Here is a 24,808-nt window from a genome sequence, read left to right as displayed (position 1 = left end):
CAGAAAACAGCTGTGTCCTTGTGGGCTTGTTTCCATTGATTTTGTAAAGAACTACAAAGTCGCACACTGACGACTAAATCACAACAGCAATGCATATCGCACTGTAACAAAGAGTCAGGTGGACCCACATGCAGTCTTTTATTTAGGGAGCTTGGATAATACTTGGTGAGCTTGGCAGAGGCCAGGAAGGGTTTGTCACAGGCTGAGGCAGATCCGTGGTCAAAGACAGGCTGGGGTGAAGAAAGGCTTAGACAGAAACAGGACTGTAGGAGATAATGCTCAGAATTGTAGGATGAAACAGAACAAGACTTCGCACCTGAGCACAACCTGAAGCCTCATTACAAATGTTTGAGGTAATTGCTTGAATGAGGAACAGCTGGTGAGGTCTGGGAACAGAAGGCAGAGGCTGATGGGAAATGGAGTAAAGATAAGTTTAGAGTTAGAACTCAGGCGATGGCTCCCTCTGGTTGTCTGAGATGGAGACAGGACACTGATTCATGGCCCAAATCCCTTCACTATGGACCATGTAGTGCACTATAAAGTGCGTTCACCATTCTGTTGAGCTGTCCAAATCTATGGGTATGTCCGAAATCCTTCCCTACTTACTATACAGTGCCCTAGAAATTTCCTAGAAGTCTTTGCGAAAAACTAGCGTGCATCGATGCTCAAAACTTTAGCAAAAATAGACCACAATACATTGTGGTCAAACAATTTTTGCAAAAAAAAAAAAACATGTTCAAATGTAATTTTTTAATAAATCTTCCACATTTTTATCAACAAAACACAGTGGAGTCACAAAAAATGCTATTGTTGATTTGATTTTCACGTTATGAAATTGGTGACGTCATATCCGGCATTTAGAAAAATAAAAAGTACTGAGAATCAGAGTTAACCACTCAGTATGCTGAAAGAAAGACACAGGCAATACTTCACACTGAGTGTGGTCTGAGCTGAGCTTAAATATCCTGTGGCTGATAAACTGATGAGAATCAGGTGTGGAGCCATCTAAACATTGAGTGCTGGGGTTGATGGGAGATTGAGTGCAGTCAGTACTCGGAGATGGCTCCCGCTAATGACTAAAGGGGAAACAGAGTGTTGACTCCTGACAATATCGTTTTGTTCAGCTTGAGCCATGGAATTGTGTATTAATTTTCCCAATACTACTAACGATACTAATAAAATAATAAAAAAACAATACTAATTAAAATGTGTAAGATCCCCATATCAATGCTGTTCAGACTGTACAAACTTTAAAATCAATATTTTTCCCAAAATGCTTGAAGAGTTGGGAGGCGACAGATTTAAATCTCTAAGGGGAGTTTAATTTCTTCAAAGTACTAAAAGTGATTTTTTCCATTTTCAGGAAAATTCAAGGTCACTGCCTCAGACCAAGGTCAAAGGTCAACAGATCTTCAGTCTTCTTTGTAGACTTGAGTTGGCAGCATGTGTGTGAATTTTGTAAAACAAGCTGGTATTTCTTATATTCCAGGACCGCTGTGGGCCATTATTCTGATTAGCCACCTTTTTCATTAATTAGGGTAATCCCGTCTGCTAATCTAGAGAGCAGACTAAGCTACTGATTGCTCACGTTGAGGCAAAGGTTAAAACTGTCAGTGATCTATATAATCCAGCCATGTGGTACCAAGGCGTGCCTTGGCAAAAAGTAGTACACTTGAAGTTTGTGTATTAAGTATTGAGTATACTGTACGTATAGCAAGTATGGCCAATGTATGTGTAGAAAAGCTGACTGAATACTTCTGACGTCAGTCTAAATTTGATCATTTTAGGTTCATATTATAAAGATAGTGTTTAAAAATTAAAATATATTGCCTTACTTTTAGTATAGTTTTAAGTATACTTGTAGTACACTTAAATAGGCTGCTTTTTTGTTTTGAGGATTTTTTAAAAGGTTCCTCTGAGCAAAGTGATACAATTTGATGTACATGACTAGTTTTTTATTCTGTCTAACCCAGGGGGGTCAAATTAATTTAGATTCAGTGGCCACATTGAACCTGTCTGATCTCATGTGGGACGAATATCAGCAAACCTTTCTCAAATTGGACAAACAAGCCGGACGTGCTGAGTAAGGCCATTCCAGAAGCTAAGGAATTTGATTGGCTACATGCCAACAAAAAGCCACACCCCCTTTTGAGACAATTTGAAATATAACTACCTGACCTGAAATTTTCTTTTTACAGGGGCTCATTAAAAAAAGTGAGGATTCAGAAGATGTTTATTCCTCACAGACAGATTTCTTCATATTTAACCCTTATATTGAGCTTGGGTCAAAATTGACCCATTTTCCTCACTTGAAAACGGGTCAATTTAGACCCGAACACAATATACGGGTCAGGAAGCTCCTTGATGCTCCACTTATTATCTGTATTAATGTCACCTGTTTGACCCGGATAAAAGACACCTGTCCGCATCCGTAAACAGTCAGGCTGCCTCCTCTCTGCCAAGACCAATGAGCTGTCAAAGGACACCAGGGACAATACTGAAGCTTCTGAAGAGGCCTAAATAAATAAAGTAATAAAGTATTGAAATTTAACAATAATATATTACAAAATCTATTTCTTTGAATTATACTTTCTTTTTTTTGTCTTCCTATCAATAATCTAAGCATTTATTGTTGAATCCTTTGATCTGGACACGCCACAGCACAAATCACACCCAAGCTTTAACCTTAAAAAACGTTTAATGCAAATTTGGGCACAAAAAAACACATACATACACAGTGCATACATAAAGTATCGTAAAGTATAAATGCTTCTGATGTTGGCCTCGAGTAATATGTGATACTGCAAACTGATCTGACCACTTTGGCCAAAGCTGGATCACCGTCGGTGAAAACTCGACAGCTGAACTTGTCCCACACACACACACACACTCACACACACACAAAGAACACTGTAGATTCAAGCTGTCCATTTCTTTTTGATACTAAGTTGAAAGCGGTGTGCAAATCTCAGCTCACGTAGGGGGTCCTATCCCAGCTTTTTAGGAATTTGGACCCCCTACAGGGGACTTTGTAATCCTCCATCAATCCTGGTAATGCAAATACAAGACTTTTAGATGCGCTCATGCTCTAAGGGCCAAGCGGTTCAGGAATGTCAGTTTGTGAGCTAATAAAATACAAAATATTGACACTGATTGTTGAATTTTTTTAAAGAAAGTTAGCTGACTTTTAAAGTGACAAGCAATCATCTAAAACCTTCAGTCAGCCAGCCAAGAAAAAGTGCAAATAAAACGGCATATAAGACGAGATGTAAGTTAGATTATAAAATTATAAATGTATGCTATAAATATCAAGTTTCAGAAAACACAAAAAAAGGAATGTAGTTCTGGAATTCTGCCACTGGAGGGCAACAAACGCTCATGCTTGCAGCTCCACATTTGAGTGTGAAAAAAGTTGGTTTGGCTCCAAAGACTAACACAATAAAAGTAAAAATATAAGAAAGAAAAAAATAAAACTTTTTCCCCCGGTCCCGTATAGCAGCGACAGTCGTAAACACGTCTTCATTTATCAGGTACATTCTTGTTATGGAGTCTCACAGTATGTTATATTTTTTTAAAGCCTCGCCCCCAAGACTGGATCAGCCAAGCTGACTCATGCAGAGGAAAGAAGCGATCGCCGCCGCTGCCGCCGCCTTTTTTCTGAGCGGCCTTTCACCTTCGTAGAAATTGCGAGTCTCCAGGACTTGTGCGCTTGCAGACTCCCGCCTGGTTTCCAGTGTGCTTTCAAGGGCTCAAGTTAGTCTCTGGGTAGACACTCCTCCTCCGTGATGCCCTGAGCCCGCAGCTCCTCCAGGACGTTGTCCAGGTGGCCGGGGTCGGGGTAGCCGTGGCCCGTCAGGTTCGAGCCGAACTCGGTTTTGTGGTGCACCTCGTTCCAGATGACGGTGTCGGATTCGCCAGTGGTGCTGGACGTGCCCACGGAGAAGATGAGCCTGCGGTCCCACGCCACCAGAAGCAGCCTGAGGACCTGAGGGAGGAGGTGATGACGAAATGAAGTCCCGCCCACTACATTGTGATGCTATGTACACAATTCACGATACCGATTGTATCTCAACATGACAAACATTAAAATAATCAATTGAGCTCCAACTTCCCTGTTTGGTTACCCTTTAAAGTAAAAATATTAGGGCCGGGAATTGATAAAAAAAAAAAAATTTAATTAATCGGAAATCTGGATAAAATTAATCGCGATTAATCAACTTTTTTTTAGTTATAGTATTTGCTAGCCACTCTGCAAAAAAAATCACAAAATGAAATTAGACAAAAAAATTTACATTTAGAACATTTAATTTTAACCTAGTGTCTAAAACTGTCTACTTTTGAATTTACTTCTGTATTTTCAATTTGAAAGACTACCTGCTGCTTATTTGGTATCATTTTAATCAGCACAATCTCACCTAATGTGACACTACCTTTATTGTGTCATTTTGTCTTTGTTATAATCACACACTAGACATAAAATCATGCAAAAACAGAACATTTTATCTGGGAAAACGGGATTTATTTTGCTCTGGAAACCCCAAAAATGTTTAACGAACCATTTTTATAAAAAAAAAAAAATAAATTTAAAATAAAATTGATCAACAAACTAATCAACATGTTTTTGAATGAAAATACAAAAAAAAAATCCCGGCTAAAATCACAACAGGCAGCCCAAAAAAATAAGAATTTCTCACTGCTATTTATTGGACATTTTTCCTGGAATTCTGTTTTTTTTCCATCTTTTTTCAGCTTTAATTTGACATTTTATTTTAGATTATTTATTAATATTGAGACAAAATATGAAATTTCAGCCACAAAAACACGTGTTTATGCACAGAACAGACTTCGGTGTGAACGTAGCATGAAATCTAAAACAGGAATCGGACGTTACCTTGCGTCCCTTTTCGCTGTCAGGGAGATAGCAGTGTCGGGGGAACCCCCGTGCGGTGAACGGCTTGCCAGGATTGGGGTGCTCAGGGCCCTAAAAACCACAAAAGACCCCTAAACGTCACCAAATAGATAAATACACACAAAACTGAGGTCAGCGTCAGGTCAAGGCCTCACCTGGATGCCGGGAGGGATGTTGTAGATGATGCGGATGGTTTTGCAGTCGGGGTGGCCGGGCAGCGAGTGAGGGATGACGTGGTACTCCATCTTGCCGGGGGGCTGGTTGCCCGTTTTGACCCCGTAGATGGTTTTGCAGGTGGGACACTGCAGACTGCCGTCCTTGTTGCCGTTGTTGTACATGGCCACGAGGCACTGGAGGTGGTACTGGTGACCGCACTGCGCCAGGCGCCCCACCGACTCGGCCCGCGAGATGCCGCTCACGCCGGGACCCTTGTAGCCGGACGGTCCCATTAGGGGCTCCATGCAGATGGTACAGTCCTGATAAGTAGATATAAACACCTTTTTGTCATTTTAGGGTTTGTCCCACATGTTGACATTCATAAACAGAAAAACAAAAAATCAAACATTTTTTTGTTTTGAAATTACATAGAAAACACTGTCTTTTATTTTGAAAAAAGAAACAAAAAAATGATTGAAACAAAACATTTTAAAATATAAATAATTTTTAATCCAGAAACCAAAAAGAATATTAAGTTGCTAAAATTAGTGAGTGCAAAGAAAAATGTAAAAAAATAAAAAATTTATTAAGTTATTTTATTTATTTATTTTAGTGTTAGTCAAGGACACAGTACTCCCTATGAAAAATAAATAAAAAAGGAATCTGTTTTTTAACAATAAAAAATAAATCACTAAAATATTTTATATTATTTTAATATTTTTTTAGCTAATTTTCAGAGTACTTTCTTTTTTCTGTCATTCATAAAAGCATCTAAATGTAAATCATTTTCCATAAAAATAAAATGTTTTTTTTTATTTAATAACTATTAAATAAATATATAATATAAAATTCCTTTTTTTAAATACATAAATAAACATAACTCCCTGATTTTATTGAAATGAAATTTGTGGTCTCGAATATTTAAAACAAATTTTCCAGTAAATTTTTACTTTTTTATTTTATTTTGAAAATAATTTTCTCCCATTTAAATACATTTAAAGAAGTTTAATAGTAAAATATCTTAAATAACCTTTCAATATGTTAATATTTTCCTTTTTTGTGTAGATGATTGGTCTAAAAGGTGCTAAATAACCAGATTTTCTATTTATTTTTAAAATTTTCTTATCAAAATTGAACGTAAGGGTTGAAAGTCTCTCCAAAAGTCGACGAACTCACCTCTTCAGGAAGATTTCGGACCTTCTGAAGGTAACGCTTCACCACTTCCTCTGGCGTTTTGCCTAAAAACATCAAAAATAAATAAATACAATTTCTTTCCTTCTTTCCTAAAAAGTCCAACCCCTCCCTTACCTTTCCGGGCCTGCTTCTTGGTGGTCTTGCGGCAGCAGTGGCCCAGCCCCGGCACGGGTTTGATGTCGCTCTTGCTGACCGGAGGAGGATGAAGCACCAGCTTCGGGGGCCGGGTCAGGCAGACAGGAAGTCCGGCTGCGCTCATCAGGATCCCTGTAATACCTGTAATGACCAGCAGAGGACCCAAATGACCCGCTTCTTCTGTCTACTGACCTCATTACACTTCCTGTTACCTAAATATATTAGTATATAAACTCCTATCATGCAATCTTAAATTAAAAAAACACATTTTTAAATGTATTTAAAGCATTGGTGAGGGTGATTGTTTACCTGCCAGAGCAGGGTGCACGGGGCTGGATCCATTCAGGTTCTTCACTGGGACTGTTGGCACTCTGAAATGACAACAACACTATTTAAAACCCAAGTGCCTCCGGGTGACCGGGTCACCTCAAACCCACACCACCTGCAGGTGATAATTCACCTGAGTCCAAGCGTATGCTTGGTTCTGGCGTAAACAGCTTGGGTCACGCAGACGCGCCGATGTTGGTCACCATGACTCGGCAGATTTGGGAGGCTTAAGCGGATTCTGAGTCGAAAACTTGAGCGGACTCGGAGATAAGTTGACTGTCTATTGACTAATAGAATACTCACTACTTTTATTTTAGGGTATAATTCGATATATACTCTTGAATCACGTTTTATTTAAAACAAGCTAGTGATTTTTAGCTAGCTGCTAACATTTTTAGCTAGGTTTAGTTTTTAAACCTCTCTGTTGTTGTGTTGTAACAAACTTTTATGTAAAGGAACTAAGACTTCAGAACAGGTTTTACTGCACATATCTTAAACATGGCTAAAAAAACATTACTTAAAAAATGTAATAATTATTTTTTTATTGATTTAATAAAAAAAAAAAGAAAAATACTTCTTCTAAACTGCTTGAACTGTGTAACAAATGATTTTTCATTTTTTCATTCACAATAATGTAGTCATAAGTTTTTTCTTTTATATTCATTATTATTAATCTAGTTTTAACCACTTATTATAAATTATTATGTGTACATTCTCACTTAAATTGTATAACTTTTCAGCTTTTCCACATTTTTTACCAATCGAGGTCAGTTTTTAGTAAGATTCTACTATAAAATTACCTTTTTAATGTAGGAAAAAGCTGCATTTGCTATAAAATATATTAAAAAATGCCTAAAAAAATCAATTTAATTTTTGAATTAAGTTGAATCCAAATGCATTTTGTTCATTTAAATATATTTTTTGTGTTTATATTCTTGTTAAGTATCTGTATTTTATATGTCTGAATTCTTTATAATTATTGTGCAAATGTATTAAGTGTTGGACGGATTTTTTTTTTAAATATTTGTGCAAAAAAATTAATAAATCATGTTATTTTTACTTTTATCTGGCAACAATTTCATTTTAATTTCCTGTTTTTAGTGACTGAATGATGCACTTTCTATGTCTTAATATTTATTATAATAAGCCATTAGTTTGTATTGCAAATTGGTGGTTTAATGTATGAGTTGCACAAACCAAAAAAGCACTTTTAGAATTTTTTTGTACTTGTGACAATGACAGTAAAGATCTAGCTTACCTTTATTTTCATCAAAGTGTATTCATTTACTTTTAGGTGTTAATTTTTACTTGAAAACCCAAAGTGACACACCTGAGCACCGGTTATAGAGTTTAAATCCGTCATTATCTCGATCAATAACAGTCTATGGTTTAAAAAACTAGTTGAGAGACTATTAAAAGCCCAGTTAATGTGAAGAAACAGTTCCCATAAATACTCACGGTCGGCCACTTTTGATGACAGTCATGGTTTTGTTCACAGAAGCGAGTATCCGACTAAACCTGAGCTTCTAGTTCCTCTGGACACAGAGATCGCCGCGGCGTCCCGTCCCTCGACTGAGTCCCGCCGTCGGGTCTCTTTCCTGCTTTTAAAGGGCTAAGCCACCTGCTCCCATCTGTTGATTGAACTGTGCTTGTAGGCCACTGATTTGTTACGCGGAGGGATTACCTGTCGGTTAACGCGTCACGGTGCCAGGCGGTCGCGAGGGACGCGCACGTATGTCAACCACTGCAGCGTGGTCATTTAATAAAGTCATGAGTCATTTGTGGAGTTTGATGATATTTGAATTTAGTTCCTAGAAAACTGAGCATTCTTTTAATAGATGTTCCTTTTTAAATTATTCCTAATAGAAAAAATCCTCAAAATGGATTCATCAAATCTGTTGATCAAATTTATTTTAAATTTACATTTTTAATAAAAAAAAAGTATTTTGTTAAATAAATATTAGAATTTTTTCAATCTAATGACTGATAATGGATGAACTGAAATGGTTTTGGATGGAAATTAGAAACATTCATTGATATTTAATCAAATATAGGCATAAAAAATCTAATTTAAAACTTGTGCATCAAAGATCCAACTAGTTAGGTATTTGTGCTTCAATTAGGGATTTCTGAAAAATAATTAGAAAAATTTGGATGTCTAATATTTTCCTAAAAAAAAAAAGCTGCAAAATTTTAAAACAGAGTTTTTGTGGTTGTAAAAATCACAAGAATGACCTCCTTTGTTGAAACTTTTTGGCCCAAAAAATACATATATAGTACATTTTCTTAAGAAAAGAAAAATCCCATGTCTGCCCCTTTAAAAGCATGTACTTTCACCCCTTTTACTTCATACTTACAGACTAAAATAAACTTTAAAATATATTAATACACATAAGAAACAAGACTGATGGATAGATGACATTTGATTAGGGATTTTCTATTTAAGTTACTTCCCTTTAAAGACCCACTTTAATTAAAACAGTGTTTTTAAGATGACATTTTTCAGATGGTAGAGGACACGTGTAAGGAAAAATAATCTTAAAATTACATTTCTGAGTATTTCTTTATTATTGTATTTCTTTGTGAATTTTGTGATGATTTTTAGATAAACAAGAATTTATTAAGTTGGTACTTGTCATTTTTTTTCATTGACATTTTGTTCTAAAAATAGTCATTTCTATTTATTACACTAGATTTTCTGTCACCGTAAGTAAACTATGTTATTCGTTTTTGTTTTTTTTCATTTTATTCGGTGCTTCTGTGTATTTGTGTAAGAGTGGGACCTCTGTGTGTTTGTGGATCTTTGTGTTTATGACTAAACCGAATGCAGCCACAGCCGAAACACTACAATTAGATAGATAAAAAGTTAAAAAATACAAACCATTTTCTTAGAACTAGAAAAAAAAACTTATTGTTAGGATATATAACATTCAGTTTAAAATAATTATGTCTAAAAGTTTGCTTTTTTTGGCTTATTTTATCCTCTTTTAATGAGTGGAACTCCTTGTTTCTAGATTTTTATATCTTATTATAAGATTTCTTATCAGGTAAAAAATACTTTATGATTTTCTAGTGTTTCCTATATTTATACTACAAAGTCCTTTTTCTCTCCTGTTCTGGTCAACATGAACACCCTGTGCCGTGTCACTATATTTATCTGTTTACCAACAACTTGCCCCGCCTGTGGTATTAAGTCGCTCTACGTGTGAACATCACAGGAAGTTACAAAACCTCCCTGACCGAAAGCAATGACGCTTTTTGAGAAAAGCTTGCAGAAAAGGACAGATGAGAAGATTGAAAAGAGTTGAGAGAGAAGGAGGGAAATGAGGGGAAGAGGGCACGTCACATTTCTTTCATCCCCGAGCTAATCTGATGGCATTAGGGTCCATCTGCAGCCCTGCACATGCCGCCACATATGGCAGCACGCTCTGTACTCACACCTGGAGTCAAGCTGATGGAATCACGTGAAAGCTCGGCGGCTAAATCGAGGAGCAGCAGAAGCTCGAGGTGAACGCAGCAGATGTGAGGGAAACCATGGTCACTCTGATCACCTGTGATGCTGGAGACCTTCACACTTTAACACTCCATCTGCTTCATTTCACTGCCAACGCACTTTCATCCCACATTCAAAAGACCAAAAAACCCCTTCTCTTAAACTCTGGCATGGTGGTCTGCTTCCTTTTTTAGAAAAATGACTTAAAAAGGACTCAATGTGTGCTTTAAATTCACTTAAATCCATGTATTACCAGGAACTTTTAACTTCCTGATTGAAGCTCATTTGAAAACAAAAATACCCGATTACATGGAAAGTGCACCAAATAACAACCAAGTGGTTTGTCCATCCATCCATTAGAGCAAAGTCTCTATTCATTTAAATCCAAAGTTGACTGTATATGAGAACCGGACTGAGTAATTGTGATGACTTACTTCCGGCTCTAACAAAATAAAGTCAATTCAGTCGCCCTTTTTTTCTTTTTTTGTGATAGAGACGTTGCCATGTTGGATTTGTCTGAGTAGTTTCTATGACAACCACTGAGGCGAGCTTTATAGAAGGTCACACCCATACCCATTGAAAGCGGGAAACACAGAATCTGTCAAAAGTTTTAAACGTTTGATGTGAGACCACGGTTTTTTGTTGAGGCATTTGATTGATCCGTTTATAACTTGAATAACTTCCACTAAAGAAAACAATATATTTACTAAGTAATAGATGGTTATTTCTCGATAGAAGTCTAAGGGGATTTTGGCTCTTTGGAACCAAGGGGTACTTCCTGTTTGGAACACGAGTGGGAGAGGGTTACTGGGTCCAATTCTATTATAAAGTCAATGGGTACAACTTTACAACAGTCATTAATACTTTTCCAGTTTGGTTCTTTTGAGTTTTTCCAACTCTATGTTCACCATGACCAATCATATTAATACTGGTTACATCCAGGTGGTTTCTAATTCCTTAGTTCGTCAATCAGATGTTTTAAGAGTCTGACATTTGACAGGCTTTTTTTTATCACCAGTCTTTTGTCAATTTCTGAAAAGACCAGGGTCCCACCCATCCATCCATCCATCTGGGTCATGGTACATGGTTTGTCAAAATATTGTCATTTTTTCGTGTTGCAAATAAAGTTAGCAGTAATATGTATTATGAATATGCTAATGCGGCTAACGTGTACGCTAGCATGGCTAATGCTTCAACGTGACACAAGAATGACGGTGACTACAGTTAATAAAGTCTGACTCTTTTGTCTTGCTTAATGCACCTTATAGGTTGGTGTGCCTTTTATGACGTAACAGGGTTTTTAAAAGTTTATTCAAGTAAAATTTCAGAGTTTTTAAGACCTTTTCAAGGCCATGCATATCAAAAATTAAGACCAATATCTCAGCCTATTTCCCATTTTATTAATTTATTCTCATTTTATGTTTAAAACGGTGGCGTTGGCATTGTTTATTTCCATTAGTTGCTCAGTCAAATAATAGGGATTAAAAAAATGACATTTTCAAAAAGAAATGTGAAATGGATATGTTTCAAACAGCACACATTTTAAGGCTCAGATATCAAAACTCATGACTTTTTAAAGCATTTTTAAGGCATTATTTCCAAATTCATAAATTGAGACTTTTAAAGAAATAGAGTTAAAAAAAGACAATTGCACCTTATAATCCAGTGCGCTCTATAGTACATAAATATGTTAATCCTTTGGCTGAATAACCTGCAGTCTGCACACTGCAGTGAACTGGACCAGAGTTCATTTGCAAATGAACAGAGATCCCACGTGCTCATGCAGGTTCGTTTAGTCCGGACCACAGATTAGGTCTCCTTCCAAACTTCCCAAATAAACCAGACCATCAGAGGACATGAACTCTTCTCCCTCTGAATGGGGTGTCAGAAGAAGGTTTAGACTTGAAGCTTGATGATATTGTAAGGTTGGAATCACCTCATCACATGTAAGGCTGAGGGAGGTTAAAATCCTGCAATTTAATCCGACTGTTCTATCAGGATTTGGCTGTGAACTAGATATCCAGGTAGAAAATAAACATCCCAATTGGGTGAGTGTTTAATCCAGCAGTCTATTAGTCTGCAGCTGAGACAGCCATCCACAGTGAAGCTACATGGATGTTTTCTAGTATGTGGGTTGACCGCCTGATGGACTTTTCCTCTCATGTGCACGGGGGATCATGCGGCGCCGTGAATGAATTTGGGGATAAAGCGGTAAGCACAGAATCCCTGGCTGATGGGATCAGCGGCACGCTTGATCTGTGACGTTGGTGGTTTTACCGCAGCAGCAGGTTCATCCATCTGCTGGAAAGAGGGACACTCTCACCTTCTTAAACACCTCCGCTACAACAGAATGCAGAAATCTCAGCCATTAATCCGGCTGTTTTTAGCATGCAGCGGCTGGTCGTGGTTGCTGGTCACGGTTTGGTCACTGTGCCAAAAAATTAAAAAAAAAGCTATCATAAACTAAGATGACTCATCATTTTGGATACAAATGATGCACAAAATGTGAATAATGACGGATGAAACTACAATCATACATTAAATTGTCACATGTTTCTATTATTGCATGTATAAGGTGAAAATTCAAAGGTATTACTGTTATGTGGAGACTTAAATCTGGATCTTTTTCCTTTAAAACTGGATGCAAAACAGTATTCATTAAAAAAAAGGTGCTCATTTACTTTCATAACAGTGCCCTCTAGCTGCAACACTTCAATACTGCTGACTTTTTACACCTATAAACTACTTTTACTAAATCTAGGAGTAAGAGTCATAATTCGAGATGTGTATGTCCGCACAGTGTCATCTTTTTTTTTATAAACAATAATCACTCAATCAGCTGAACTCTCCTGCAACATGATGCTTCCACCCCCATGCTGTGTGTCTAAAACAATAGTCCCCAACCCCAGGGTGGTGGATCGGTACCGGTCTGTGGGACAGTTGGTACCGTAGCGCAGAGAAAAAAAAAGAATTTATTTCTAATCTGATTCGGTAGGAAGTTTTATTTTGAAAAACTACTAGATTTCCCTTGACGGATCTTATGGATGTCAAGTCGCTTAGTCGTTTTTAAAAATATCTAAAGTACATAAGATTCGTTCTGAAAGTGGTGAACTGAACCCCCAAGCTTGCAAAGTAGAAATACAAATCTATAGAGAAGGTTTAAAAACAAAAAAAGGCCAGTAATGAAACAGAAGAACTTCAAAATAAAAGAAATCTAAATTTAACAGGCAAAAACTGGGAATAAATATGGATTTATTGCAAAAAGTTGTTTAACACAGACCGACTGTCTAATATTACTAGGATATTGCTAATAAAATCACTCAAATGGGGGATTATGATTGCTTATGGTTATATTTTTAAAAATGCTTTTTTTTATATATATTTATCCATCACACTTTAAAATTCATGGCTGTAGTTGATGTTTGATTTTTTTAGCCTCCACTTTGACAGTTATGTGTTATGGGAAAAATCTCTATCACAATTTTAATGGCTCTTCCACAAAATCTAGTCTATGAATTAAGTTTGAAGCAGATGCAGATTTTTTACAGAGGATGAAGATGAACTTTATCCTCAAAAGTTGAGGGAAACTGGAGGCTAAATAAATAAAACATTGGACACCAACTTCATCCTTGTACAGGCCGCTCCATAAAAATGATGTTGATCTAAAGTCCACTTTCTGCCTATTCCAAACATCAGTATACCCATTCTAGATTATTCAAACCACATTTAATCGACTAGAATTACTTTAATGTAGGTTTTTATGGTGGTATCTTGTTTTTTGGATCCTATTTTTAATTTTTTTTAAACAATTTTCAGAGTTTTAGCAGCTTTTTGCATGTAAATATTTCAAAAGCTGTCTAATTTCTGGAGTGTGTGACAAATATGTGCCATGGTGTATATTTTAGCATATTAAGAAAGTGGAACCTTCAAATAACAAGAATGAGGTTGGATGACCAAATTTCAATCTTCGGTTTGAAATTCAACCAATAGAATAACTATATTATTAGACCTTGAAATTCTTTTCAGCAATTGTGTGATTATAACTTTGGTCATGCCCTTTACAGTAGCCAACATCTGTTGCTATTGATACTTCAAAAGTTCTTAAAGTTTCAAGTTTTTCTAGATTCATCGAGGCTCCAATAACCTCAAAAGCCTTGACTGAAAACTTTAGCAAAAGTTAGATGGTTCATTAACAGTTCTGCCATCAAGAAAATGTCTGATTATTTCAAAGCGAGCACAAAAATGAGCCCAAACATGCAGAGCTTCCAGCTAAAGAAGATCCTTGTGGGGATAAAACTGAGATAGGAGGCTGTCAGACAGCCAAAACCCACCAAAGAACAATGTCAGAGTTTCCAGTGTGATGAAACTGTTGGTTCAAAGGTAAGAAGAGCGAGTCTTGCGTAAGTCTTGGAACAAAGGACGTCTTTTTACACAAGACTGAAGCTTTCATTAGTCAAAAATGACTGTGCCTCAGCATTGGCGTGACAAATACAAGGACCTTCTTCTTACCATCTGCTTTCTAATCCTAATTTTTTAAAGATATTTTTCTTTATTCCAAGTTATAAACTGACCAATCAGATGCCTCAGTAAAAGCAGCCTTCTTTCAGTGGACTTCCAACGAGCTAACACATGACTAGCAACTGTAGTTCCCCTAAAAATGTGCTTAGATATCTGGAAATCCTGCAGATTCTCACTCCCAACTTGACAAATATGGACGTTTGGTTCAGGCCTCTTCCTCTGTGTCACTTTTTGATGTTTTGGGTGTCCCCAACTTGTCGTTTTTTGAAGTGCCAGCTGTTCCCTCAAGGGTCCCCAACCCTGACTGGTACCAGTAACCTAACCCTGTAGTGGTCCATTAATCGGACACGGGCCATACGTCCATATATAACTAGTTGGGAGAATGTGTAGGGAAATTGTAGACGCTGTAGACGAGGCCTGGAGTTGCCTATCCTTGATTTAGACTAGAAATTAGCTGTTTTAGTAATACACACTGTGTCCTGCCAGTCATACATGTTTTCCCTAATAACGAAAAGCTGTTATCTTACTTTTCCTCACTTTTGACTGAAAAAATTGTTCCTTTGGCACATTTCAGATCAGTGTTCCTGCCAAACTGACACACTCAGTTTTAAAACTAAGTTTGAGCCAAACTTTCATGCCTGATGGTCCAAATCTTTTTGGCTACTCCAAAAAGTCCATCATCAAAAAAGAGCTAACCAGATAGTCGTAACTTTGTGTTTCTAAACTCACCCAGAGGCGATAAGTGCTCGTGACTGAGCCATGGCGATGCGTTGCAGAGCGGGACGACTCAGTCCTGCAAGGCTGGAGCGGGGTGGCAGAGGGGCTGCACAGGCAGAAGCACCAGATGAAGAGACTGGACCCAGAACGCGGGCCGAAGGCGAAGGTGTACAGGTGGAGGCCGCTGTGGAGATGAGAGGAGGGGCGGGCGCCGTGGAAGCAGAGCAGGACATGGAAAGGGAGGAGGAAGAGGAAGTGGACGGGTGAGGAGGGGAGGTGGCAGCTGACGAGGGCAAGGTGGAAGGGGGAGGGGGAGGAGGTGGTGGAGGAGGTGGGAGAGGAGGAGGTGGAGGACGAGTGGAGGAGATGGAGAGAGCGGCAGTGGCTGGGCCGAGGAGAGAAAGCGAGTGGTTGAAGCCGCCTCCAAAACCAAGGCTGGTGCTCCCAACGCCACTATTGCCAATAAAACCCAAACCTCCAGATGGTCCCATACCGGTGACACCGAAGCCACCTGTTGCCCCGACAACAGACGTCCTTTGTGGGAAAAAAGATCTTGACAAAGACGGAGGCCGGGGAAGAGTTAGTGAGTAAGAGCTTCCTGGGACAGGGTAGCTGCTTAATTTGGGACTGGGCGGCTTGATCTGTGGTGGCCTTCGACCCAGAGTGTGCGCTGTTCCCACCTGGTTGGTACCTGCTTTGACACCAAGCACCAACATGCACTGCTGACAGGCACAGGGTTGTCCCAAAGACGTGATGGCAGAAGCTGGGAGTGCTCCGCTGGGATACGCACTCCCGTTCCCCGCCCCGCCGCTGCTCATCCTCATCCCCATTCCAACACCCGACCCGTCAACCCCCAGTATTCCTCCATGTCCGGACATAGACGTGGGGCCCCAGGCATGGTGCGATTTGGGTAGAGGTCCAGACACGAGCGGGTAAGCCAGGTCGGAGCGCCGCTGGATGCGCCGGCAGCGCTGCGTCTGCCCGTTGATTTGGGTCATGCTTTCAAAGTCAATAAGGTAGCAGAACCCCAGTGGTGCCAAGTCCAGCCAGGGCTGCTGACGATCCCGAGCTGCCTGAATCGCAATGCCCACCTCCGTGTCGTATGGGGTCCAACTTCCAGAGTCGTTCTCCCACTCCCACAACCAGCCCTGGCCCGGCGCCGAGGACAGATCGTAGAAGCTGCGGCGTACAGGTCGAAGCGTACCTGCGGAAGTGTTCACAACAAAGAATCATAAACACTGTGAGAAATATGAACCTCTCATACTACCTGTGCTAGAGTGTGGTTTATACAATCTGAATAAAATTAGATCTCAGTCATTAATAAACTTACCCTTTAAGGTATTCCTTTCATTTTTAAAGAAAAAAAAAACTTCTCACTTAGTTTTTAATAATAATTTATCATTACTTTTATGAAAACGGTTTCTCATTACTAAGGAAATTAGATTGTTTTAAGTATTAATAATTAACCATAAAGGGGAATCAAATCATGTACTAGTGAATCTAAGTCGAATTGACTTTGTCCTTTGGGTGGGAAACCCAGCCCTACTCAATACTTTTAGCCAGTTCTGAGTTTGACAAATCCTGGACCCAACCCTACAAGGAGATATCAAAACTGATGCTGTCAAAATGGAGGTCAACCAAAGGAGGCGTACACTGAGGGTAAGATAAAAGATGTTTATTGCAGCTCAGGTGGTCACGGAATGATGACACTGCCAAGATACACTGGAAGTCTCTAGTCCTGGGTCATCCAGATCCAATCCAGAAATCCAAATAAAAGCAACACACCAAAAGGGGCAGATTTGACCTGACTCGACATTCAGAATACAGAACATGGAACAAGAACTATCAGTCAGAAACAAGAAGGTTTACTTGAGGATTGAGAATACAACAAACTGGCAGACTGAAGGTAAAGGAATGAAGCTTAAATAGTCCTGGAATCAGCTGCACTGAATGAGCAATCAGTGGAGGCAGGAGAGTATATGGGAGGCCGAGAGGGCCAAAAAGAACCAAGAGATCCCGACAGATACAAACCTCTATCACCTTTAGTATATAATGAAGACAAAAATATATGTGTAGAGAACCTCGTTTATGATTTTATCTTCAGCAGACTTGAGCTGTGCAGCACATTGATTGGTCTTTCTAACAACCCAATCAGAGGGCTACAGCTATTGACTGTATATGCGAACTGGACTGAGTGAGTGTGATGTCACCCATGAAAAATGTCTCCAACGAAACGAAGTATATTCAGTCACCATGTTTTTGCGATAACAACAGCGTCAATAAGTAGTGATTGGTCCAAGTCATTGCTTCTATGGCAACAACTCCTCCAAATTAAGAGTGAGCTTGATAAAAGGCCACACCCCTACCACTTGAAACTGGGCTCGGGGAAATCCAACAATCCACAGACTTTTAATGAGCCGTTTGATTGGCCAGTTTATAATTTGAATAACTTACAAAAAAAAAGATCATGAAAAAATAGGATTAGCAACAAAATGTTAAAAAAAGGTATCAAAGCAAGAATGGTTATTCTGACAAATAAAACAACTGAGTAATAGTTGTTTTTCTTCACAATAAAAGTCTCAGGGATTTTGGTTTCTTGAAGCCAGCAGGTACTTCCTGTTTGGAATGTGAGGGGGGAAGAGCCAGTCAGACCAGTTCTCCCAACAAGTCAATAGGCATAACTAGTCCAAATAAAATCCCTCCAAATCTATTATGCCACACTTTCCAGCATCCATCCATTTAATCTGTAGCTTATAGCCCCCCCTCACACCCCCCATCTAACATTAGCGTTGCAACAGAAATGGATAACAAGATCTGAGCAATCCAGCTGTACAGTTTTGAGCCAGATGCCAGGTCGAACAAAGAAAGCAAAGACCAACTTATACTTTTATCTCCATTTTTCTACGGACCTACAACCAACAGGGTACCAGAAATTGTATCAGTCTGTCCTGCTTACCAGTTCAGTTTTCCACATATTCTCACCCCTCCGTGTCACTTTTTTACGTCTTGGGTGTCCACAAGTTGTCGTTTTTTTGACGTGCGGACTGTTCCCATTAAATCACAGGTCCCCAACCTCTGGGCCGCAAACCAGAACTGGTCCGGTACCATGACACGTAGCAAACTGGTACCCTAACCCAACACCAGACCAGATGCGGTACTGGACCTGAACCAGTAATAGATGCAGTACAGACCGGACGCAAACCAGTACCGGGTTAAAGTTAGGGTACTAGTGCTGGACACGTCCCGAGGACCAGTCCACATCCGGTACTGCGTCCCGAGGGATGTGGACCCTTGATTTTACAGCTAGGACGTCAAAAGATGATATGTAGGGCAAACCCAAAACATCAAAAAGTGACGCGGAAGGGGCCTTAATCAAACATCAACATGAGACAACTTGGGGATGAGAATGTGTTGCCATTTTGTAATGGAAATGTTCAAAAGTCCAGTCTCAGTCTGGACCGCCCAATGGAATGCCTTTCTGCCCATCAATGGATTTTATCGACAGTAGCTCCACCCTAATTGATCAATTCAATTTTTCTATGGACCTATGACCAACAGGGGACCAAAAAAACTGAGTGAATTGTTCCAGACTTGTACATTTAAATGCTTGACTAGTGGGTCCATTTAATAATGGAAATGCTCAATATACCGTACTGGTCTGGTCCAGTCCAGTCTGGACCGCTCAGTGGAAAAGAGGCATACAAGCTACAAGCTGTTTTTAAGTCTGCTCCTGATTTACAACGATTTGAATAAAGAAACACTCAGAATTATAAATAATATTAATATATTTTTTCTTGATACATGTCCTCCATCATAAAAAACAAAGTGCTACAATCAATTCAGTGGTCTTAAACGTACATAAATACACTAAACATTTGTTTATGGGAGAATAAAACAGATTTGAAGATGACAGAAAGGCCTCGGTGGTTTCACCTGTGTCTTGTCGGAATTGGTGCATGGAATGCAGCTCGATGATGTAGGGCGAGAGGCGAGAGTCCGCCTGGCCGAGGACGACACTACCACAGCGGGGGTCGCTCCGTATGACTGCCTCGATGTGATGACAGACAGCCGGGCTGTAGGGCCGCCAGCGTCCGTGCTCGTTCAGCCATTCCCATACCACCACGGCGGATGCTAGTAACATCCTACTCCTGCAACATCAAAACACACACAACATCATCATTAAAAATCAAAACAGTGGGGCGTCTGCAACGAACCGGCGAGGAACGCGAGAATGTAAAAGAAGAAGGAGGAAAAAAAAGACTCCCTGCCATCACCGTGCAGTGTGAACGCAGCATCCATCTTAGACGCAAAACAAGGTGGATCCGAGCGGACCGCGCATGCAAAACCGTACCTTCCATGTTTGTGGTGGCAGGTATGCAGCAAGAAGCGAGCGCCTTTATTTGTTTGAGGGGAGACGAGGAGCGTTTTAGAGGCTGCGGGGAGGATTGCAGGATGGTTGCATTTTACACCCTATGCAGATGAGTGACGTCTGCTGAAATCATTTCTCAGGGACAGTCAAGTTTGGGTGAGAGGAGGAGAGAATTCAAGTTGGATCTTGACGGGAAATAAATTTGCAATAAAATTGTTGTTTTACAAAACTAGTGCTAGCGTTATAAGAAACCTGTTGGAAATTTATTTTTGTTTTATTATGTGTCTTTTATTTATCTTTTTTTTTTGTCGCAACAGCGATTTTAAAGGTCCTAACTGTTAAATTAAATCTAGAAATATAATTTACTTTTAAGTGAAACTTATAATAATATTAACAGAACAAATAATATTTGTTTACAAATTTACAACAACATAAATCTCTATAAAGCAACTTGGAGATGCCGGGGATTGAACCCGGGACCTCATACATGCGAAGCATGCGCTCTACCACTGAGCTACATCCCCGTTGAAAATAAAGCAGTCGAATTAGAGATATTTACACTCACCAGCTTCTGTATTCTTATGAATAATGTAGGCAAGTAAAATTTTGAATCTTTTTCAAAAATTAATCCAAATTTTATCATCGTATAGGTCAGTAAATTTTACATCATATCAAACTTTTAAAATTTGATTACCCATAAGAATCTATAGTGACACTAACAGAAAAAAATCTGTGGTCAACTGAGCTTGTGTTATTTTTCACATAATTTTATTTTTAAGGGAAAATGGGTATGGGTTTTTATGCCATACTATTATTATTTTCACACTCTTTGTTAATTGTGTTAGACAATGAAATAGAAGCCCACATCAAATGTAGTTATTTTTGAGCAAATTTGTTCATTAATAAATCACGTAAAGTATTTTCTATAACTTTTATTGTATATTTTAAATTTACAATAGTAAATCAACATTTAGTTTCATTTATAAGCACAAAATATATTTCTTGAACAATAAAAAACATGAAATAGGAGAAAAGAAAGAAAACAATATCCAACCATGACAGAAAAACCTTCATAAGCATTTAAATGTACATTTACAACAGAACATTTATAATCATCAGAAAGTTTAAATGGCTACCATATTAGCACAATTTAAGACACCTATCTGAATATATTTTGTAAAATTTCAATATAAGATGAAAACTATTTATAGTAAATATTCCATATTTAATACAGTCAGTTTTAATACAATCAGGTCCAATTTTTCTCTTAACTTTACATTTTTGCCTTCGTTTAGATTCACTTTTTGTATATCTCCCAATGGAATCCAACCTATAAGAAAAACTCTTTCAAACGTTTTAGGTTTTGTTTAAATTGTGACGTCAAATTCAGGTTCATTTTCTCACAAGGCAGTTAAATCTCCACCTTTGCTGTCACCTACGTCCTCTTCAGACCAGATGGCACTTCCAGAAAACTGCTTCAGGTCAATCAACAATCCAGTACCCTCACCTCCTTCTACTTTTTTATTTTCTTCTATCTTTTTTTCCGTGTCCTCACTTGTCTCATTTGTTACATCTGCCGCAACCATTAGTCTGCGATGCTCTCCTTCTTCTACGTCCTCCACGCTTGAGTTTTCACCCCCCTTTCCCTCAGAGGTGTTACTCGGATCAGTACTGTCGTTCTCTGGGTTTTCTTGGTCATCTTCTCCCCCCGAGTCACTTGCTTGGCTGTCCTCATCCTCTTCTTGTCGCTCCACATCATCTTCTCCATCCATGTTTTCAATGTCATTGTCACTGTGAGGCCACAGTTGAAAGCCAAGGTGTCCCTCCACGGTCAACACCGCAGCTCTCATACGGTCCCTGACTCCCCCTTCCTTATACACCATGCGGTGAACGGTATATTCACCATTGGTCTCCCTGTTCAATTTCTTGTAGAGCAAAAACAGTAACACAAGTAGAGCTATCAAGAAGAAAAAAAGACACAGCACAGTCTGGGTGGATTGATGCATTTCTTCCTTCGAATCTGAAGATAGAGATAGAAGGGGTGTAGAATTAGTCACTATGAACCGCAAAATCTGCATATTTCAGTGAAGGTTATTTGTGTGTGTAAAAAAATGTTATCCAAAAAAAAGTTGTATCACCTTCTGAGTTTTAGGATAGAAAACCACATTTTTTTACTATATGCTGCTAAAACTTTGGAATTAAATATTTTTGATATATCTTTGTCAAGCTCTGGCAAGACAAAGAGAATCAAAAATGAAATCTTTATTTGTGTGGCACCTTCACTTAAAAAATTGTAAATAGGATTGACCAAATTTAAAACACTTTTATCAAAGAATAAATCACACAATTGTGTTAATACAGCTTTAAATAAAAATGATTATCCCAATGAATGATGGAGTTCTTCAGAGGACAGATTTTGACATTGACTCACATGCATAAAACAAGCGAAAGGAAGATGTAAAATGTATATCTTTCTATATATTTACATTGTCTATGATATAGAAACACAGAAAAAAATATATTGAAATGTATCTACAATACAATAAAAGGAATGGTAGAACTTTTTCTTTTAACGAGCAAAGGCGAAAGATTTCGCGCCCTTTGTGGCACTGGTAGGTGACTTCCTTGTTTTGCTACCAGCATTTCTTTTTGTTTGATCTCTTTTTGAATCTTCATTTGCATTTTTCTGTGGAGTAATTTTTAGAGCTAACATGAAGTTTTCATAGAACCAGTCAAGAATCAGACACCAAAGTTTAACTTGGGACACAAGAAGGGATGAAACCAGCAGCTCATAGCAAGGCTCTGTTTTAGACCCAAATTAATAGTCTGGTTCTATGTTTAGCTTCTAAGCTGAAATGAGTAAAACCAGTGCAAAAAGAGTCTATTGGGTTAAGTTTTGGCTTCAAGGTATATGCGAAAGATGGAAAAGAAGCAAGCCAATTTTACATTTCTACTTTGAGGGTCTGTCAAAGAATAAATTAAGTATATCCTCAATTTAGCATTTATGCAGACTTTAAAACAAGGTAGATAACTTGAATTACTTCATAAAAAGTAAAAAAAGGATACATAAAGTATGTATATATATGTATATATATATACATATATATATGTATATATGTATATATGGCCCTGCGACAGACAGACTGGCGACCTGTCCAGGGTGAACCCCGCCTTCGTCCATCAGTAGCCGGGTTAGGCTCCGGCACCCCCGCGACCCCGAAAGGGACAAAGCGGTCAAGAAAATGAATGAATTTATATATTTATATATATATATATATATATATATATATATTGTTTTGTTGTTTTGTAGTTCGTTAAAATTATACTGCACCTTTCATGGAAAATTACTGATGGAAAAGATCTGCAAGATGGAAATCAGTTGTCACAAAAACTCAATTTTTCACCAAAGCATCCCTGCCCGCCAAGAATCCATCGGTATATTTCATCTATTTACATGTAAGACCTAGAAATAAAAAAAGGAAAGTAAGTGTTAAATTTACATTAATACTTGAATTTGTCATTTTCAGCTAAATACGAAAAACAAAATGATTAGAAGCGAGTAAGTGTTGTTTACAAAACTGCTGAGCAATTGATGAGTAAATGTAGATTTATGTTGCAAACATGTCCCTGCGTGCTAATAATGAGATTATACATACGTTGAATATCAGAAACACCTTGTGGGTTGCAGTGAGAATCTGTCTAAGTGTAGTGGAACGACAGGAAGCTGAGCAGGCTGCTCACAGCGTTGCTGGTTTCCTGTCAAAAGTGACAATTCATCAGCACCGCAACTTTTGGGCGAAGTGTTAGCACGCTATGGTGTGACTTAATTTAATTTATTTCAGAACTTAAAAAATTTTAAGAAAAGAACAGGCAAACAAATCTAGTGCAAAGACAAATGCATTAGGGTAATTAAATAAAAAAAATCTACTGGAAATTAAACCAACGAAAACACTTTATGTGAAGATTATTGAGATTGTATTAAAATAGAGAGAACCAGGTAAATATTTACATAAAAAAATAATTTAAAGTTAAATCATTAGAATAAACTTACCAAAGTATGTGGAGAAGAGGGAGGTTTGTTTGAACAAGCAAGTATAAGGAGGAAGAGGAGAATGGCGGTGAGGTTAGACATGCGGTACCCAACCTGCTGAAATGCTGAAGTAGGAGGAGGCTGAGAGCAGATTAAAGACAAACTACAGGAGGTGTGGTGGAAAGGAGAAAAAAAGACTCAGAAAGAGGAAGGCCTTTTTTATATCAAGATTGAGGTTCCTTAGTTTTTGCAAACCTATATGCATTTCTATAGTAAAATCACACTGAACCCACTTTTTTTCTTCTGATAAAGCATCATTTTAATACATGCAGATTTTATTTGATTTTTTTCATGTAAACATAAGAATCCTAACAACTTGACTTTTAAGAACAAGCTGCAAATGAGTTAATTGTTTCGATAATTTTGCTTTTTTTTATGAATTCTGAAAGTGGAAGTTATGTTTTAGGTCCAGCTTTCCTGGCATAAAAAAAAATAAAATAAAGCGTGCCGATAAAGTTCAAAAGCTTTGCTGCTTCTGAGAGTGAAACTTGACAAGTGCATCCTGTTTGTGCACCACGGCCTAAGGTTGAAGTCTACACGTTCCACTCTGTACTACTACATTTTATTGTTAACTTATGTGGAAGATCAACAAGTGTATTCACTTAAGATTGAGCTTTTTATCTGAACTGGAGTAGAGATTCCACATTTAACCCATTAATGCCTACATTTATTTTCATATATATATATAAGAAAAAATTCATCAATGTTTTTGCCATTCAAGGTGATGCTATATTAAATGTTGTATGTTCCAAATTAGCAACATACGGCATGAAGAGGTTACATTTAAAAATGTTTTGGTACGTTTATGCCGAATTTAAAATCCTATAAAACACTTTAGCTCAAAATCCACCCATTTCATTAACCTGACGTTGGTGCATCTTTACAGTAATTTCTTGGTCA

General features: G+C 38.2%; 1 protein-coding gene and 1 non-coding gene across 3 annotated transcripts; both read right to left on the bottom strand.

The window, feature by feature from the left end:
* Positions 1-2,679: 2,679 nt before the first annotated feature.
* On the bottom strand, positions 2,680-20,416 carry dtx4a (deltex 4, E3 ubiquitin ligase a). Of its 2 annotated transcripts, none has more exons than XM_024288631.2 (9): positions 19,724-20,416; positions 19,383-19,597; positions 15,462-16,653; positions 6,704-6,765; positions 6,374-6,535; positions 6,242-6,303; positions 5,065-5,385; positions 4,892-4,981; positions 2,680-3,985 (listed from the first exon to the last, which is right to left on the bottom strand). In XM_024288631.2, the coding sequence occupies exons 2-9, from the start codon at positions 19,588-19,590 to the stop codon at positions 3,755-3,757; spliced, it is 2,328 nt and encodes a 775-aa protein (XP_024144399.1). In that variant the 5' UTR covers positions 19,591-19,597; positions 19,724-20,416; the 3' UTR covers positions 2,680-3,754. The 2 variants fall into 2 exon arrangements, with proteins under 2 accessions (XP_024144399.1, XP_024144398.1); XM_024288630.2 differs by having other exon boundaries at positions 19,801-20,416.
* Positions 20,271-20,342, bottom strand: trnaa-cgc. The gene has a single exon. It is a non-coding gene; the product is annotated as a tRNA-Ala (tRNA).
* Positions 20,417-24,808: the final 4,392 nt, after the last annotated feature.

Source organism: Oryzias melastigma, linkage group LG18 (genome assembly GCF_002922805.2).
Source record: "Oryzias melastigma strain HK-1 linkage group LG18, ASM292280v2, whole genome shotgun sequence".
NCBI lineage: Eukaryota > Metazoa > Chordata > Actinopteri > Beloniformes > Adrianichthyidae > Oryzias > Oryzias melastigma.
The sequence above is the reverse complement of the archived record's forward strand: the minus strand, read 5'-3'. Positions and strand labels throughout refer to the sequence as shown.